This window comes from Geotrypetes seraphini, chromosome 19, assembly GCF_902459505.1.
Source record: "Geotrypetes seraphini chromosome 19, aGeoSer1.1, whole genome shotgun sequence".
Classification (NCBI taxonomy): domain Eukaryota; kingdom Metazoa; phylum Chordata; class Amphibia; order Gymnophiona; family Dermophiidae; genus Geotrypetes; species Geotrypetes seraphini.
In genome coordinates this window covers 39,536,311-39,555,457 of record NC_047102.1, presented here as the reverse complement: position 1 = coordinate 39,555,457, position 19,147 = coordinate 39,536,311, and the positions used below count along the sequence as shown (strand labels likewise).

At 43.1% G+C, this 19,147-nt stretch overlaps 2 protein-coding genes across 4 annotated transcripts in view; one reads left to right on the top strand and one right to left on the bottom strand.

Moving 5' to 3' along the window:
* Positions 1-19,147, bottom strand: part of PTDSS2 (phosphatidylserine synthase 2) — a 170,583-nt gene that overhangs the window by 18,432 nt on the left and 133,004 nt on the right. The window lies entirely within an intron of this gene.
* Positions 1-19,147, top strand: part of TRPM5 (transient receptor potential cation channel subfamily M member 5) — a 116,194-nt gene that overhangs the window by 41,628 nt on the left and 55,419 nt on the right. For all 3 annotated transcript variants that reach the window (XM_033928019.1, XM_033928018.1, XM_033928017.1), the window contains 4 exons: positions 1,040-1,163; positions 5,501-5,646; positions 10,529-10,641; positions 18,570-18,662. In XM_033928019.1, coding sequence (XP_033783910.1) covers positions 1,040-1,163; positions 5,501-5,646; positions 10,529-10,641; positions 18,570-18,662 — 476 coding nt within the window. The remainder of the gene's footprint in view (positions 1-1,039; positions 1,164-5,500; positions 5,647-10,528; positions 10,642-18,569; positions 18,663-19,147) is intronic.

Sequence of the window (19,147 nt, the reverse complement as noted above, 5' to 3'; positions counted from 1 at the left end):
GCAGCGTGACTGATACACGCATCCTGCATCAACTCCACAGCCTTCGTTCTGACGTACTCTGCCTACGCGGAAGGCTGTAGGGCTGGACTGGCTCGCTAAAAGATATGCGGCAGGAGAGATTTGGGGAGTTTTTAGCTGGTGGGACTTGGGGATCCCCACCAACTACATGTAGAGGTGCTGCTACTGGGTGGGCCTGAGGCCTCACGGGTAGGTTTGGGCCCACCTGTGACTATGCCACTGCTACATTGCCACATGGATAGTGAATTGGTTGCTAATTAGTAGCCAAATTCTAGCTAAGTAACTGGTTTCAAACAATGAAAATCACTGAAATGCTAGCCAGCGATCCTGGAGACTTTATGGGATCGTTTCAAGGGCAGGACCAATATAGGTGCCCCAATTTTCAGCAGTTCCCAGCAGTACCCACAGTTCTTTTAGTATGCTCTCTCAGCAGCTCCAGAAAAAATATATCAAGCAGTGTGCTTCATTATTTTCCCAGGCCAAGCCTAGGAACGATCTGGAAAGGTGAGCAGAAGCTAACCTGGGGTGCTGTTTATTCCTCCAGTGTCGGATCCAACATTGGAGCTTTTACCGCAGTGGCTGGTTCCCCAAAAAATCCTAATACGGTTTGATAAAAAGTGGCCTAAGTGCTTTGAAAATGAGCCCCTAAATTAGTTACGTACTTAACGTGAAAGCAGATACCGGGTACATCTCTGTTGATGTAGTCTCTGAATGAAAAGTATGATGTGAGAAACTTAAGCAACTCTTGGAGATTTACCTGACGAAACGCTGGCTTCTTTGCGGTAGAAGAGACTGCTTCAAAGATGTACCTAGAAAGCTCTAGAAGTGGCTCCATTGATAATTAGTTTCCAAAGGGCCTGATGAATCTGCCTCCACTGTGCTTACTCTAAATCTCACTTGGAATATCTTATAAAGCAGGGAGGATGCCTTAGATTTGGTGGCATTTCTTCTTTCTATTTTGAAAGAGAAAAAAAAATGGTTTTGTTATAATATTGACCTTGCTGGCCTTTGTGTTTGTCAGGGACAGGAAGGCGTAGCTGCTGCTTTGGCAGCCTGCAAGATCCTCAAGGAAATGGTTCGCCTGGAAACGGAGGCAGAAACAGCCCGGGTCATGAAGGAAACAAATTACGAGCATCTCGCTTTGGGTAAGCACTTGCAAGTAGTTTGGATTATGCAAAAGAAAATGTAACGTATCAGAACAAAAGAAATACAGAAAATCTTTTCAATTGTTCCAACTTAACACCAAAATAACTTATTTCCACTCTTCATCACAAGCAGGGCTTCTGTACTTAGGTGTTTTTAAAATGTAAAAATAGTTCTCTCGTTTCCACCTAAGGGGGTTATTGAAAGGTAGAAAAATTAGGATTTATCAGTGTTTTTGCAGGACAGGTTCTGTTGCAGGATGCCTTTTCCAGATTAATTAAATACACGTGTATTGGCAGTTGAGAAGCTATCAGAACACAAATGGCACAAAAACAAGGCAGGAGATCCAAGGCAGGCAAAGGGAAGGGTGAGAAAATACTAGGGGAAGTTGTATTTGTCCAATAAATATCTATTTTATATTATGGTTTCATTGGTGTTTATAGGTTAAAGCAGTGTATTGCAAACTTCGGGTATGCCGCAAGAGGCACGTCATGTAGACGAGTTAGCCGGCGCCTCTCCTCCTCACAGGCACTTCTGCCCTTCGCACCTCCCCACCGGCGTAGTCATTTTAAGTTTAAGAAGCTCAGGGCCCCATCTGGAGGGCCTTGGTGCATGCGTGGACATCAGCGCGATTACGTCACCCATGTGCGTGATGTCATCGCATCAGCATCTGTGAATATGCGGAGACCCTCCAGCCGCAACCCCGAGTTTAGTGCGCCACGGCTTGGAAGAGTTTGCGAGACCCTGGATTAAAGCCTAAAATAAGAACCCCTAATTGGAAGACAACAAGGTAGAAATGGCAAGCGTAGGCCCCCTTTTACTAAGTTGCGATAGATTTTTACTGAGGTCTGGGGCGCTAAATGTTCTGATGCTGCTCCGATGCTCATAAGAATTCTATGAGTGTCGGAGCATTTAGCGTTCCAGGCCGTAGCAGAAACCTCTATTGCGGCATAGTTTGTGTGTACTACTTTTCAAAAAGTCTGCATTTAATATGGATTTAAAAAGTAATCTGATAACAATACAAGGATTTGCCTTTTTGAAAAGTGTTTACGAATATTAAGGGCCTGATATTCAGTCTGCAGTGACTGCTGCCAGCATTATGCCAAGAAATTCAATGACGGGTTCAATGACGGTATTCTGGAGCCTACTTAAGTAACAAAGACCTGTCGTGGCCACTTTTCACCCTCAGACTGTGTCAGGGGTAAAAACATCAGGGGAAACTTGACACACAACCCCTGCTAATCGTCACTTCCACACCACAGCGCAAATCAATGTGTCGTTCTTAGGACTGGCAGCCAATCTTGCATTCAAGAGAGCTTTTTTTATTTTTATTTATTTATTTATAAGTTTTCATTATTATATACCAAGTAAACAAACACTTGTACAGAAAGTGAATTAGTCTGAGCACAACTTTGTAAAGTGTAAATCAGGGGTGCCCACACTTTGACTCGCGAGCTACTTTTAAAATGACCAAGTCAAAATGATCTACCAACAATAAAATTTTTAAAAACACAAGGCACACTGTACGCATAGAATTGTTAATTATCATTCCTATTCCGGGGTTTTTTCAAAGAGGTCAAAGCAGATGACTCTATGCGCTGTCACCTCAGTAACAACCATACAAAAATAGACAAATATACCCCCCTCCCTTTTTACTAAACCACAATAGCAGTTTTTAGCGCAGGGAAAAAAAAGGTACGGGGAAGGGGGGTGGGGGTGGGGGTGGGAGGTGTGTGGGGTCAGCCGGGGGGGTTGCGGGTCGGCTGGGGGAGCGGTCGTTAGGGGGAGGGGGGTTGCGTCGAGGGCAGGAGGGCCTGGGATCCCTCCTGCCCGTATTGTAGTGGGGGGTAGGGGGTCGCCGGGGCAAGGGGGGCTTGACTCTCCTCCTGGCCCAATCCAGTTGGGGGGGTTGCCGGGGCCAGGAGAGCTTGGGCTCTCTCCTGACCCACTCGAGTTGGGGGTCGCCGCGGGCCAGGAGAGCTTGGGCTCTCTCCTGGCCCGATGTTAATTGCGATGGGAGGTGATGGATCGCGGCAGGAGAGATGTCTCATCTCCCCTACCGGGATGCTATCACTCCTCTACCGGAACTGCTGCGACCCGTGGCAGGAGAGATAGGGCATATCTACTGCCGCGGGTCGTGGCAGTTCAGGTAGAGGAGTGATGGCATCATGGTAGGGGAAATGAGGCATCTCTCCTGCCACGATGGTTGTGGTGGGTAGGTTGCCGGGCCGCTGAACTGATGGCGCCAGCGGCCATCAGCTCAGCGGCCCCTTTTTCGGCACTTAGACCTGGTTTGACTACGTCTAAGTCAAAAAGGTCTAAGTGCCGACTAGGCAACCTGTAAATGTTTTGGTTGTACGCCTAGGTGTCGGTCGGCCCACCTCCCGCCCATTGCCCGCCCTTTCCCCTCCTCTAAACACACCTCTTTTCTCTCTGTGCGTCTAGAGGCAGGGGAAAGGCCTAAGCTGTTTTTAGAAACGTCTAAAAACCAGCTTTGGTTATGGATATTTGGACGATCAGGTTTTTTGATCATCCAAGAGCCATTTAGGACACTTTTTAGACTTTTTTTTTATTATTATTATTAACCCCTTAGAATTCATGCTAGGCGTTTCAACAAATTTTAATGAAACTTGGTATGGAGTTCCAGAGGGAGGCAGCAATACCTGAAAAAATATTTGATCGCATGGTGTTAATATGTTTTAGAGATGGAATATTGAGAAGATGTGTTCTGAGGGGGGGGTAGGGAATAAGAAGTCTATTGAATTCAGGTTGACTTCTGGATCTGGTTTTAAATGTTAGTAAGAGGATTTTATAAGTAATTCTATGTTCGATGGGCAGCCAATGTGGTTTGATTAGTATGGGCGAAACGTGATCAAACTTTCTTGCATGGAATATAATTTTAACAGCTCTGAGTCAGTATTATCTCCCGTAGCTTCTGAGGCCATTTTCCTCCTTAAAGGAAACATTAGGCATACTACTCAGTCTTTATTGGAGTTTATAATTTTTGATTTGTATGTATGGTGTTCACAGTGCCAGCCCGCCCTTAGTTTGTTTGTTTTTTTTTGTTTATTTTATTTTGACTTGCTGTGCATGAAAAAAAATTACAGCACAGGCACTCACTGCCGCCCGTTTTAAGGCCCGGATTTTCTAACCGGTGCTGTTGTCGGTGGATGCCTTGAGAGCAGCTGCTGATCACATGTCAATCAAGTGACGGCGCTGTTTAGAGAATCAAGTTTATTAATATTTTTGATTAAACGCAAATCATAGTTTCTAAGTGTTTTACAAATTATATTTTTTTAAAAAAGGAAGACAAAATAGACAAATATCCACTGAACAACACTTGGCCAACAGAAACATTAGGAAAGTTGGGAGAGTAACAATTTAAAATAAAAGAACAAGAGGGCATTCAGAAAAGTTGAAAGGGGACAGATTCAGAACGAATGCTAGGAAGTTCTTCTTTACCCAGCGTGTGGTGGACACCTGGAATGCGCTTCCAGAGGGCGTGATAGGGCAGAGTACGGTACTGGGGTTCAAGAGGGAATTGGACAACTTTCTGCTGGAAAAGGGAATAGAGGGGTATAGATAGAGGATTACTGCACAGGTCCTGGACCTGTTGGGCCGCCGCGTGAGCGAACTGCTGGGCACGATGGACCTCAGGTCTGACCCAGTAGAGGCATTTCTTATGTTCTTAAAAGTAGAGAATACATAAAAGATAAACCACAATCTATTTAAAAAATCATATGCATCATGGAAAAGGTAAGTCTTTAGATTTCCCTTACATTTGGCTAAGTTTTTCTCTGCCCTGATATTCAGAGGTAAGGAATTCCATATGGTGGGAGCAGTGACTGGCAAAGGTGGGCACCAGAAAGGAAGGCCGGGATTGACAAGGCCTACATTTCTGGCGCCTACCTTTGATGTGAATCATGCCTCTGTTGGCACTTTACGGGCGCGTAATGCCACTTCCATGCCTACAGTGGCATTAGGCACCATAAAGCCAGTGCCATATTTTTAGGCGCCTTGAAAATCAGTTTAAAACATTGTTTAATCAGCATTTTTCACTTAGCTTAGACAATGATAGGGCACCTACCATTGCCTAAAAAACCAGCCCTGTTTATAGAATTTGGGTCCAAGGGCTCACATGGCGATTAATAATATAGATTTGCTAAAATAGCAAAGGAACACCCACTCTCTAGCCACCCAAAATAAATACAAATATTTTATCGCATACAGTTTTGTAGCAGTTAACGCAGGACATGTGAGCGGGTCCCATGCTGCATTGGTCTCACATTACCACCTAACACAGAAGCTTTGTCATATGATCATTTTATTGCAATTTTAGAACTCTTTAGTGAGTGTTACAGAAACAGCGAAGACCGAGCATTTGCTTTGCTCGTGAGAAGAACCAAGTACTGGAGTAAAGCCACGTGCCTGCAGCTGGCCACAGAATCAGATGCTAAGTATTTCTTTGCACACGATGGAGTTCAGGTGAATGCAATTATTATACCATTCTCTTCATCAGCTTGCGTAGGGGTCCTTTTACTAAACTGCGGTAGAAAGTGGCCTTTGCACCCTGTTGCACAGGTTTTTCTCTTATGCTAAGGTCATTTTTACTGCAGCAATTAAATGACATGATTTTTCCATTTTCTCAATTAATGGCCTTGTGCTAATGTTGTTATTAACACATGGCCACTAAAAAAGATGAGCATATGAGCTCTTACAAACATCTATATTATAGACAGTAACGCCCTGATTCTATAAACAGCACCTGAAGTTAGGTGCCTAGATCAGTCTAACTTATTCTATTAGGCTTAATCCATGCCTTTAATTGAAAAGCGCCATTATAAAACTAACTTTAAAAAAATGAATTAGCTGGTAGGTACATTATTTGGTCGGCATCTACCACTTTGAGGTAGGCGTCTACTTCAAGGCACCTACCAGAAAGTAGGCATAATTAAGAGCGGATTCTGTGCATAATTTGGGTGTGGTTGGACTTAGGCGCACTCATTTAGGCCAAGAAAATCCTGGCCTAAATGTCAGTGCGCCTATGGCACCAATTAGCAGCAATTTGAATTCATGTGTACATCTTGCCAGTGGCGTAGCGAGTAAGAGAGGCGCCTGGAGCGGTGGCACCCCTCCCCACCCTCTTCTCTGCCCCCTCCCACCTCCACACGCTCCTTCCCTGCCCCCTCCTGCTGCTCTAGCGCTGCATCCCTTCCCCTGTACCTCTGTAACGCTCCTGGTGCGAGCAGGAACCCCCAAGTTGCTGTCTTCCTCTGATGCCACATTCCAGGCACAGCTTGGGGGTTGCTGCTGGCGCCAGGAACGTTACAGAGGTATGGGAGGTGGGGAAGGATTGGGGAGGGCAGAGAGGAGGACAGGTGCCTTTGCCACTGTATCTTGCTATGTACTATTCTGTAAAGAACAGTGCACAAATATTTTAGCTCAAAAAGGGTGTGGCCTTGCGGGGAGTCGGGGGCATTCATTAAAGGCACATGAAATATTACAGAACACCAGGAATCTGTGCCTAAAGTATGCACCAGGATTTATACCAGGTTTCAGGTGGTGTAAATCCTTGCACCCAAAAACAAAACCACTGTGGAGAAAATGTCCAAGATGCAGCCTTTATTGAAAATTCAAACAATTAATCCGCATGGTGAGATACAGTGGCATACCTAGCATATGTGACACCTGGGGCCCATCATTTTTTGGCACCCCCCCATCTGTACGAAAAACATGATTTTTAGTAACAAGCCACACGTCACACATGAGTACCTAGGAAAAAGCAGCATCTTACATATGCAGTGAGCAGTACAACATCAATACACCCACTGTAAAGCTAAACAAGCCAGACTAGTACAGATCAATCCTACACCGTCAATCCTGACAGAAAACCATGTCTTTTGAACACACAGAACAGAGAAAACACCTTTGCCTAGTATGGAATATGTAATCACAAACTAACCCCTCCCTCTTTTACAAAACTGTAGTGTGGATTTTAGCCACGGTGGTAACAGCTCTGACGCTCATGGAATTCTGGGCATCAGAGCTGCTACCACCCTGGCTGGCGCTAAAAAACGCTCCACAGTTTTGTAAAAGGGGGGATAAAATAGAAATACATATTGTGGCCACCACTATAGCCCAGAACAGGGCTCTGGAGAAATCCTGGTGACTACAACAAACAGTGCACCAGCGTGTGACCCGACATGGAGTCACCCTGCAGGACCGGACTCTTCAACAGCACTCAAAATTAAACTCAAAAATAAAGTCCCAACAATATGGTTGCTTAGAGCAATAGTTCAGTTTACTCAACTCTTAAGGCAGGTAAGTAATTCCTCAAACTTTGTTACATTCGTCAGGATTCCTTACAGCATTAAAGACAAAAAAAAACACAACTGCCAAAAGGGGCAAGAAAATAAAGCAGTCCAAAAATAAAGTCCAAACTTTCTTTCACTGCTTAATAAGTCTCAATTACTCTTGTGACTTCAGCTCGCTACAGAGCCAGCTCTGCCTGCTCCAACAGGTATTTCATTAAATCAAAACTAAAGTTCAGCATTCTAGTTTCCTTAATTCTCAGTCATTAAAGAAAATAAAGGATAGCCTCTGGCAACAGTATAGGTCTGCCAGGAACAGGAGAGTGCAATAGGTTTTGCCAAAATAAAGGCCTTAAGATAGGCTTTCACAAATTCCCTCCCAAGGTGGAAGCAAAACCTCTCCCCACACTCTCTCACAGCTTCCTCAAAATCAACATTCCAGAAAACAGCACACAAACAGTCCAAAACATATCACACTCACTGTTTGTGGCTTGAAGCCAGGTCCACCTGCATTAATTCAGGATAATTGGATTCACAGCCAGTACAAGCTTCTTGGAAGTCCATAGGCTCCTCGCTCAGAAGTGGTAAGTCTTCTGCTTGTTCAGCCTCAGTCCATTCCATCGGTACAGGTCTGTTGTCCCTGCTTGGCCTAGGTGGATCCTTAGGGAGGCAAGACTTAAACTTCCTCCCTAACTGGCTTGCTGGTTTGAATGCCACTGCTGGCTTATCTACCCTAGGGGCGTGTCCTGTTCTGATGGTGTCAGCAGAAGACCAGGGACCTCTTGAGCTCCCCTGGTGGTGACTAGGACAAAACTCACTCCCTTCATTTTCAGATAAATCTGGCTCCTCCTGGTGGCCACTGGCATTATCCCCCACATTATCATCCTGGGAAATCCTGGCATTTTCCTTCCGGGATTTTACTTTTACATTTTTCCCTGGCTTAACTGGGACCTTGGCAGAGCCCGGGTCTGACTGGTCACAATAGACAAAGGTTAAATTGAACCAGCAAGAAGCTGGACTCTGCATACAATGCAACACCACAGAAACAGTGACACATGTCTCCTCAAGCAACAAATAAATAGAACATTTTTGTTCTACCTTTGTCTTCTCTGGTTTCTGCTTTCCTCATCTTCTTGTTACTCTCTTCCTTCCATCCACTGTCTGCCATCTCTCTGCCCCTATATGGCATCTTCTCTCCTTCTATGCCCCTTCCAGAAACTGTATGCCTCCCCCTTCCATCTCTCCTTTCACCCCCATTGGTCTGGCATCTCACTCCTCTCCTTCCCTCTCCCACACCTCTCTTCTGCAATCTCTTTCTTCCCTCATTTTCCTTTTCAATTTATTTTCTGCACCCATCTAGATTACGTTCTTACTGCCCTCTCATCAATTTCCTTTTTTACTGTCTACCTACAGCTCGCCACCTCTTTCCCTCACCCCCTCCAGTATTTCCCTAACTCAATCCTTTTCCCCCATTATGTGCCTTCCTTTTATTTATCACCTCCTTCCATCATCTGCCCTCTTCTCTCTCTCCCTTCTCTCCACTTCCCTCATCTGCCCCTTCTCTCTCTTTCCCCCCACTTCCATCATCTGCCCTCTTCTCTCTCCCCGTCTCTCCACTTCCATCATCTGCCCCTTCTCTCTCTTTCCCCCCACTTCTATCATCTGCCCTCTTCCCTCTCCCCCTTCTCATCACTTTCATCATCTGCCCTCTTCTCTCTCCCCCTTCTCTCCACTTCCATCATCTGCCCCTTCTCTTTCTTTCCCACTTCCATCATCTGTCCCCTTCTCTCAATCTCTCCATCCACCACAGGCCCATCACCTTTCCGATTTTGGCAACAAGATCGGCAAGGCCCTCCACCCTCCCACGGCGGCACTGAGTGGCATTGGTGCCCCCCTCCGTGACGGCACTCAGCGGCATCAGCGCCCCCCCTGCCCCGCGACAGCACTCAAGTTCGGCCTCCTTCTCCCGGAATCAGCAGAACTTCAGATCGGCAACAGGTGCTCAGTCAAAAGCTTCCCCTGACTGAACTGCCTGGGCGGAAACAGGAAGCTGAGTCAGGAGAAGCTTTTGACTGAGCACCTGTTGCCGATCTGAAGTTCTGCTGATGCCGGGAGAAGGAGGCCGAACTTGAGTGCTGTCGCAGGGCAGGGGGGCGCCGATGCACTGAGTGCCGTCGCGGAGGGGGAGCACCAATGCCGCTGAGTGCCAATCGCAGCCCAGGAATTTTCCGGACCTGTCCGGCTGTGCACCCCCCCTAAGGCTGCACCAGTGGTACGCCACTGGTGAGATATCTAGGACCCAAATGATTGGGGACTATGAACCCAACACGGTCCGTGTTTCGACAACCCTGTCTTCCTCAGGGGTCCCTGATGGTCCTAATGCAAAAAATCCGTGGATCAAGGGTAAAGAACTAAGATGGTCAAATACGGAAGTAAACTGGTCCTGGTCGAGAACTCTGCGCGATTAAGTAAAACCATTGCACAGAGTTCTTGGCCAGGACCGGTTTACTTCCGTATTTGACCATCTTAGTTCTTTACCCTTGATTCACATGTTTTTTGCATTAGGACCATCAGGGACCCCTGAGGATGACAGGGTTGTCGAAACACGGACCGTGTTGGGTCCATAGTCCCCAATCATTTTTGGTCCTAGATATCTCACCATGTGGATTAATTGTTTGAATTTTAAAAGGCTGCATCTTGGACATCATTTTCTCCACAGTGTTTTTGTTTTTGGTTGCTTTCTGATTCTGTGGAGTATCAAGGGTCAAGTTTTGTTCGTAAATCCTTGCACCCACATTTGGCATGGAAATCATCTCTAAGCACTTTTCGGCACTCGTATTTGGGCTCCGTGTACTGAATCGAGTTTTTAAGCCTTTGAAAATGTATCCCGAATGATTTGACATGGATTAGGAGAACCTCCTTTTTGGAAACAGAGATCTTATTAATATTGTCATGTGGAAAGATATTATGGTCAATATAACCCCCCTCAAAAATGTAGGCTTGTAAAAGATAGAGCTCCTCCCTTCCAGTGAATTATCTTGGCTTCTATATTTTAGGCTTTCTTGACGAAGATTTGGTGGGGAGACATGTCAACTGATACCCAGATAAAGAAATTAATTTGTGGATTCTGCTGTCCTCTTCTAATCTTCACAAATCTGATACTGTTCAGGTATAACTATTTGGAAAAACGTTTGCAGGAAAATACATAAGAGCATAACAACAGCCTTATGCCTTACTGGGTCAGACCAATAGTCATCAAGCCCAGTAGCCCGTTCGCATGGTAGCCAATCCAGGTCACTGGTACCTGGCAAGAAACCCAAGGAGTAGCAACATTCCATACAGGTTCTCAATGGATAGCAAGATTCCAGAATCCCAGAGCGTAACAAGATTCTAGAATCCCAAAGAGTTGCAACATTCCATGCTACCGATCCAGGGCAAGCAATGGATTCCCCCATGTCTTTCTCAATAACAGCATATGGACTTTTCCTCCAGGAAATTGTCCAAATCTTTCTTAAAACCAGCTAAGCTTTCCGCTCTTACCACAACCTCTGGCAATGTGTTCCAGAGCTCAACTATTCTAGTGTATTTAGTTTGAAGTTGCCAGATATTCTTGCATTTATGGTGTAAAAATTACAGCGGGCCATGTTCGCCATTTAAGATCAGCAAGGGAAAAAAAGAGCTCTGAAGACATATGGGGCTCTTCCTGCTTCTGGTGTTACAAATCACAGCTATTTACAAGCACAAAGAATGAATCCAAAGTCTTCGCACTAACCAGTGCTTTTCTAAGGATGGGCTTTGCATCAGAATTTCTCACAACAAACTTTCTGATGGCTGCATTTGCAGTATTTTAAAAAATGTTTCTTTTACCACTTCTTTTGTTGTATTTGTTTATATTAGAAACATAGAAACATGATGGAAGATAAAGGCCAGTCTGTCCATTTGCAACATCCACCATCCCCTCTCCCTAAGAGATCCCACGTGCCTGTCCCACCGTATTCAGACATAATATTTGTCTCCACCACCTCTACCTGGAGCCTATTCCACATATCTACCACCCTTTCTGTAAAAAAAGTATTTCCTTAGATTATTCCTGAGCTTATCACCTCTTAACTTCATCCTATGCCCTCTCATTCCAGAACTTCCTTTCAAATGAAAGAGACTCCTCGTGTGCATTTATGTCATGTAGGTATTTAAATGTCTTTATCATATCTCCCGCCTTTCCTCCAAAGTATACAGATTGTCTGTCCCCATACGCCTTATCACGAAGACCACATACCATTTTAGTAGCCTTCCTCTGGACCGACTCAATCCTTTTTACATCTTTCTGAAGGTGCGGCCTCCAGAATTTTACACAATATTCTAAATGAGGTCTCAAGAGAGTCTTATACAGAGGCATCAATACCCCCTTTTTTCCTACTGGCCGTGCCTCTCCCTATGCAACCTAACAACCTTCTAGCTTTCGCCGTCACCTTTTCAACCTGTTTGGCCTTAACATGATCACATACAATCACATCCAAGTCCCCCTCTTCCGTCGTGCACATAAGTTCTTCACCCCTAAACGTACCGTTCCCTCTGTTTTTTGCAGCCCAAATGCATGAACTTGCATTTCTTAGCATTAAATTTTAGCTGCCAAATTTCAGACCATTCTTATAAACCACCTGCAAGCCTGAAAGCTATCAAAGCAGTGTATATTTCAGCTTACAACCCAGGTTTGTACCTGAGGCAATAGAGGGTTAACCCCCAGATTCTGTAATGTGTCACCCAAATTTGGGTGTGGATTGGTCTGCAGTCAGGAAGGAGGAGTAGGCCATTCAGGACAGGGGCAGCAATTTGAAAACCAATCCAGTTGACAGATGTACGGTCTTCAGTCAGGGCTGGCAGTGTAGTGCCCTGATGAAAGTACAAACCTAGGGCCCCTTTAAGCTATGGTAGCGATTCTCCCGCGACAAATGCCCTATGGGCTTTGGTGCATTTGCCACAGGAGAATTGCTGCCACAGCTTTGTAAGAGGGGCTCCTAATTTTCGAAAGTGTGAATAAACCCATGGAGAATGGTGAAACTATGTGGATTTTCAAATGCATTTGACAAAGGCCCTCACGAGAAAATGAGAAAGGTGAAGAGACAATGTCTTTTGTAGATTGAGAAACAGTCTTCCTGAACCACTACTAGATCACAAGGAAAATATAGGGGCCCCTTTTACAAAGCCACGGTAGTGAGTCGCGGTGCAACCCACAGGAATAGAATGGATTACATTGCATTTGCTGCATGGGAATTGGTACTGTGGATTTGTAAAAGGGGCCCATAGTGAGGTATGTAGGATGGGACGGTACAACTTCCCTATGAGGAAAGGCTAAAGCAGCTAGGGCTCTTCAGCTTGGAGAAGAGAAGGCTCAAGGGGAATATGATAGATGCTTATAAAATACTTTGTGGAGTGGAAAGGGTAGATGTAAATCGCTTGCTCGCTCTTTCCAAAAATAGTAAGATTAGGGACGTGATGAAACTATTAAGTAGTAGATTTAAAGCAAACTGGAGAAAATATTTTTTCACACAAAGTGTAATTAAACTCTGGAATTTATTAAGAACATAAGAATTGCTTCTGATGGGTCAGACCAGTGGTCCATCGTGCCCAGCAGTCCGCTCACGCGGTGGCCCTCTGGTCAAAGACCAGCACCCTAACTGAGACTAGCCCTACCTGCGTACGTTCCGGTTCAATAGGAACTTGTCTAACTTTGTCTTGAATCCCTGGAGGGTGTTTTCCCCTATAAGAGCATTCCAGTTTTCTACCACTCTCTGGGTGAAGAAGAACTTCCTTATGTTCGCACGGAATCTATCCCCTTTCAACTTTAGAGAGTGCCCTCTCGTTCTCCCTACCTTGGAGAGGGTGAACAACCCGTCCTTATCTACTAAGTCTATTTCCTTCAGTATCTCAAATGTTTCGATCATGTCCCCTCTCTGTCTCCTCTTTTCAAGGGAGAAGAGGCCCAGTTTCTCTAATCTCCAGGCCCTTAACCATTTTAGTCGCTCTCCTCTGGACCCTTTCGAGTAGTACTAGAGATTATGGTGAAATCAGTTAGCTTAGCAGGGTTTAAAAAAGACTTGGATAATTTCCTAAAAGAGAAGTCCATAGGCCATTATTGAGATGACCTGGGGAAATCCACTGCTTATTCCTAGGAGAAGCAGCATAAAATCTGTTTTTCTGCTTGGGATCTTGCCAGGTACTTATGACCTGGGTTGGCTATTGTTGGAAACAGGAGACTGGGCTTGATGGACTTCGATCTGTCCCAGCAGGGCAATTCTTATGTCATCAAGCCTAGTTTGTTTAGGAAGGAATTAATCATAGCATGGAATTATGTCTATATACAAAAAAAAGCTCTAAAAAAAGTCTAAGGATATTTTGGACAGAGGCACTGCTACATTCTGAAAGAAGTGATGAAAACATAGCCAACAAAGCAATCCTATTTCAATCACTTTCTCGTGCCTTGGGCGGATCGACATTTAGCCAACACTGTTGCTTATCTAATGCTCAAATGTTTTTCTTTCTTTTTTACCAAAAAAGACCTCAAAAGCTATACCAAAATGTAAATGAATACCAAATTATGTAAAAATACGACTAATGAATAATTGGTATTATAAATGATATTATCTTCAGTGAATGTCCCTGGGGATGATACTACAAATATATATGTGAACCTTGACAGACTGTGAATGGAAAAATGAAAAAATGATAATCAATCAGACGGATCAAAAGAAACAATCAGTACGGGCCGTATGCTCTCGTTTCAACCAATGGCCCCGGGCAATGCTTATGCAGTGACATGCACTTAGAAATGAATCTAGATAAACCGTGCCCAGTACATCATTTTATTCTTTTGAAACATATCAAAAAATAAGTGAAAACATTCATCCCCAAGCATGGACTTCTGAAGAAAAGATCATTAAAAAGAATATCTCCCTGAAACCTCATGTACAAAAACACCAAATTGTGAATAATTATATGAAAAAATTATAATACAAAAAAATATAATTGTAGTGACTCCAAATCAAAAAACTTTCTAAAACAAATAAGTGAAAATGTACAATATCCTCAATCTGTGTATCAAAAATTCAATGTGTCTGTCAATGAAAAATCTGAAAAACGTGATGCAAAGTGGAAACCAGTAAAAATCAATAAAAGTACTTAGCTCAGTCCTTTCAGAACGGGATGAGGTTCAAAGTTCAAAGTTCAATCATGATTCTGTGATGCCTCTGCTTGATCAATCCCACTCACTTACGAAATACTTATTGAAGAATGAACTTATAGGTACTGTAGCCGTGGTACTTGAATATGGATCCAAAGAGCTGATCGGAAATGTCTCTCCAATTTCTAGCGCTGGTATATTCACTCATTCAACTCACTCATATATCTCATGTATCTCGCTCGTTGGTCTCATTCATTCTGTTCATTGGTCTCATCCATTCTGCTCGCTCGACAGGTCCTGTTTCAATTTCCTCATCAGGAGGGAGCAAAAGAGTTAGGAAAAAGACTAAAGATATTATCAGAAAACGCCACGTCCTCGGGTTTAAAGGACGAAGTGATCCTACGCAGCGGCACAATCATGATGTACTGGGCACGGTTTATCTAGATTCATTTCTAAGTGCATGTCACTGCATAAGCATTGCCCGGGGCCATTGGTTGAAACGAGAGCATACGGCCCGTACTGATTGTTTCTTTTGATCCGTCTGATTGATTATCATTTTTTCATTTTTCCATTCACAGTCTGTCAAGGTTCACATATATATTTGTAGTATCATCCCCAGGGACATTCACTGAAGATAATATCATTTATAATACCTATTTCTTTCTTTTTTAACAGACTGGATGGAAAAACAAAGTCCAAATGTGGTTCTGTTACTTACCTCCCAAAATTCCTAAAATCAAACCACACTACTTTCATCACAGTGTGTGTGTGTGTGGGGGGGGGGGGGAACCTGTTTGTGCTTCTGTATATTACAAAAGAGAACCACACTGGAATTGTCTCCAAAAATGCTGTCTGATCCCCTGAGTTTAATCAGTTAGGCTACCTCCCATTGGGGCCCTTTTATTAAGATGTCCTAGCTATAGGTACATGATGTGTAGTTCTCTATTAGGACTCAATTGCTTAGAGAATGTTGGAGTTACTGTGGACAACATATTTAAATCCTCAGCTCAGTACAAGTTGTGTTTGTTAGCTTGGCCAGGAGTTGGATGACAGACGATCAAACTCTAGAAAATCATGACTGGGGTGTAAGAGTTCTCATTGAAGGAAACTGCATGAAGCTAATAGGTTGCAAATTAGAGAGGTCATTTTTTTTTTACTCAGCTGTGGAATTTATTGTGAGAATGTTCAAGGTAGTTAGCACTGCTATGTTTTAAAAGGGTTTAGAAAAGTTCCTTGAGAAAAACTCCCCCTATAAACCATTATTAACCACATATGCTTGGGAAAGCCAGTGTTTAGGATAAGAAGAATAAGGAATGGCAATACCGTACTAACGGGAGGCAGGAGTGGAGCACCATCTTGGCGGGGGGCACTGGCCTCTCTCCTCCCTACCCGGTGGTGGTGTCTATTAAATGCACCCCCCAGCACCATCACCACACACACGTACCTCTTCAAATCTTCACATAGTGAGCACTAGCTCCTCCCTGCAATGTCACTTCCTGTTCACAGAACTAGGAAGTGATGTCAGAAGGAAGGCTCAGCTGGTGCTAGCAGGCCTCTTCCCCCTTTTTTGGAAGACCATCTACCTGGCCCTATTTTTCTTGACTGCTTTACCATTCTGGGGTCTGTTGCTTTCCTTTTTCGCTTTGCACACATAAATGCCACCCTAATTGGCAGATACACACCAAAATGCACTATGTGCTATTCTATAAAGTAGCATGAAAGGAGGGGGGGACATTGATGGGCCATAAGTGTGGTACCAAGCAATTTGTGGAATACTTTCAGTTGTGTATGCTGCATTTGCACCTACCTACACCAACTATTGACTTGCTATAAATAAGAACATTAGAATTGTCATACTGGGACAGACCGAAGGTCCATCAAGCCCAGTATTCTGTTTTCAACAGTGGCCAACCCAGATCCCACATACCTATCAAGATCTGAAGTAGTAAATCAAGATTTTATGCTGCTTATCCTAGGAATAAGCATTGAATTTCCCAAGCCATCTCAATAATGGCCTATGGACTTCTCTTTTAGTAAATTATCCAAACCCTTTTTAAACCCCGTTAAGCTAACTGATTTCACTGCATTCTCTGGCAATGAATTCCAGAGTTTAAGAAATATTTTCTCTGATTTGTTTTAAATCTACTATATAGTAGCTTCATCGCATGTCCTCTAGTCCTGGTATTTTTGGAAAGAGTAAACAAGCGATTCACATTTATCCTTTCCAATCCACTCAATATTTTATAGACCTCTATCATATCTCCCCCGAGTCTTCTCTTCTCCAAGCTGAAGAGCTCTAGCCACTATAGTAGCTATAGTTCGGGTTCCTCTTTCCCACATGTATCACGTTGCACTTGCTCAAATTAAACATCATCTGCCATTTTGATGCCCAGTCTCCCAAGGTCCTCTTGCAATTTTTCACATTCCTCTTGTGATTTAACAACTTTGTGTCATCAGTAAATTTAATTATCCAACTAGTTATTCCCATCTTTAGATCATTAATAAATATGTTAAAAAGCAGCAATCCCAGTATAGACCCCTGGGGAACCTTACTATTTATCCTTCTCCATTGAGCATATTGACCATAAGAATAACCTACTCTCTGTTTTCTAGCCAGTTCGTAATCTATAATAGGACATTACCTCCTATCCCATGATTTTCTAATTTCCTCAGAAGTCTTTCATGAGGTATTTTGTCAAATGCCTTTTGAAAATCCAAATAAATAATATCAACCGGCTCACCTTTATCCACATGTTTATTCATCACTTCAAAGAAATGCAGTGGATTGGTGATGCAAGATTTCCCTTGACTAAATCCATGTTGGCTTTCTCTCATTAATCCATGCTTAGTATACGTATGTTCTGTCATTTTGTTCTTTATAATAGTTTGTACCATTTTGCCCAACACTGATGTCAGACTCACCAATCTATAATGTCCCGGATCACTTCTGGAACCTTTTTAAAAATCAGCATTATGTTGGTCACCCTCCAGTCTTCCGGTACTATGCTGGATTTTAAAGAAAAATTGCAAAATGACTAACAATAGCTCTGCAAGTTCATTTTTCAATTCTATCAAGACTCTGGGATGTTTACCATCCGGTCCAGGTGATTTGCTACTGTTCAATTGTGCCTAACATTTGCCATCCCACAGTAGGTTTACACTAGTAATCTATAACACTGTCTGGAGGGTAAAGCTGCTTCCATAGCCCCACAGATGCCTACTGATACCACTGCCCAGACCATGTAGTATAATACAACTGATTTGCTCTGTACTAATGAGTATATTGATATGGGTTTTTTTTCCCTTGAAATTCAATTACTCTTGATTGTCTTGACTCTCTCTCCTTAATAGTGGACTATTATCGCAGTGAAATTTATGTTATATTATGAATATTATTTCCTAATTGGATATTGTTATTTTCCTTATCAAAGGTATTTTCTTTGATGTTAAATAAAGACAAATAAATAAATATTTAAAAAAAAATCACTGTTGGTGCACCTAAGTGCTATTAAAGAACTAGTGCTCATGGCACCCCATTGTGGTGTCTAATTTGAGGCATCAAGTTATAGAATTACCTCCTTTATGTTCATACAATATGTGTTTCAAGTTTATTTAAAAATTTATTTATTATAGCGCCTAATCAGGTTTCTAGGTGGTGTTCATTAATCAATAAAAACAATTAAATTAATAAAAATAAACATGATTGGGGAATATTTAACCAGACAGACAAACTTGAACAGAAGGAGAAAGGGGTAGAACTACAAAATTAAAAAGAAAAGAGACATGGAAGGAGAGAACAAGAGGTGGGGGAAAAGTCCAAGGAAAGGAATGTCGATTCCTTTAACAACCCCTGTGTAACTGATGGGGTTGCTTAACATTTCTCTGAAAGGCTAATGTCTTAACAAAATGATCTCTTCTAGTGGAGAGCAACACAAGACTGGATTGGAAGAGTTTAAAGAACTTGATAACCTTGATACTGAGAAGTCCTTGTCTTTCTCTAACAAAGAAAACAGGTAAGCTCGATAATATTACATAGAGACTTTTGTTCATAGGCCTCCATTTTCCCCTCATGGCATGCCAAAGACAAACAGGTTCCCTTACCAGCTAGGGAGTTTGGATGAAATTCTTCTAAGAGAAGATCCTTTGGTGCTGCTCCTTTAGACAGCAAGGAGTTACCAAAGTATTGGTAGACCTCTCCCTTTCTTTCCTGGCCTTGAGTATCTTACCTTTGAAGCAATCTTGATCTATATCACTCTTGTCAGAAAAGTGATCTGATCATGAATGTCCCATGCTGCAGCATCACAGCCTGCACTTAAACTCTCTACATAAGTGCTGTATTAGAGGAGAGTGTTGATTTCAGCACATGGTCAGAAAAATATATATTCTGGATAAGTTGGCTTCCTCCTGAGATAAAGAAAAGTCTCTGGTTCCCTGTAGGGATGTGCATGGGTGATGGTAAAGGTGTGGAACAATATGGGATAAGCATAGATAACTCCTA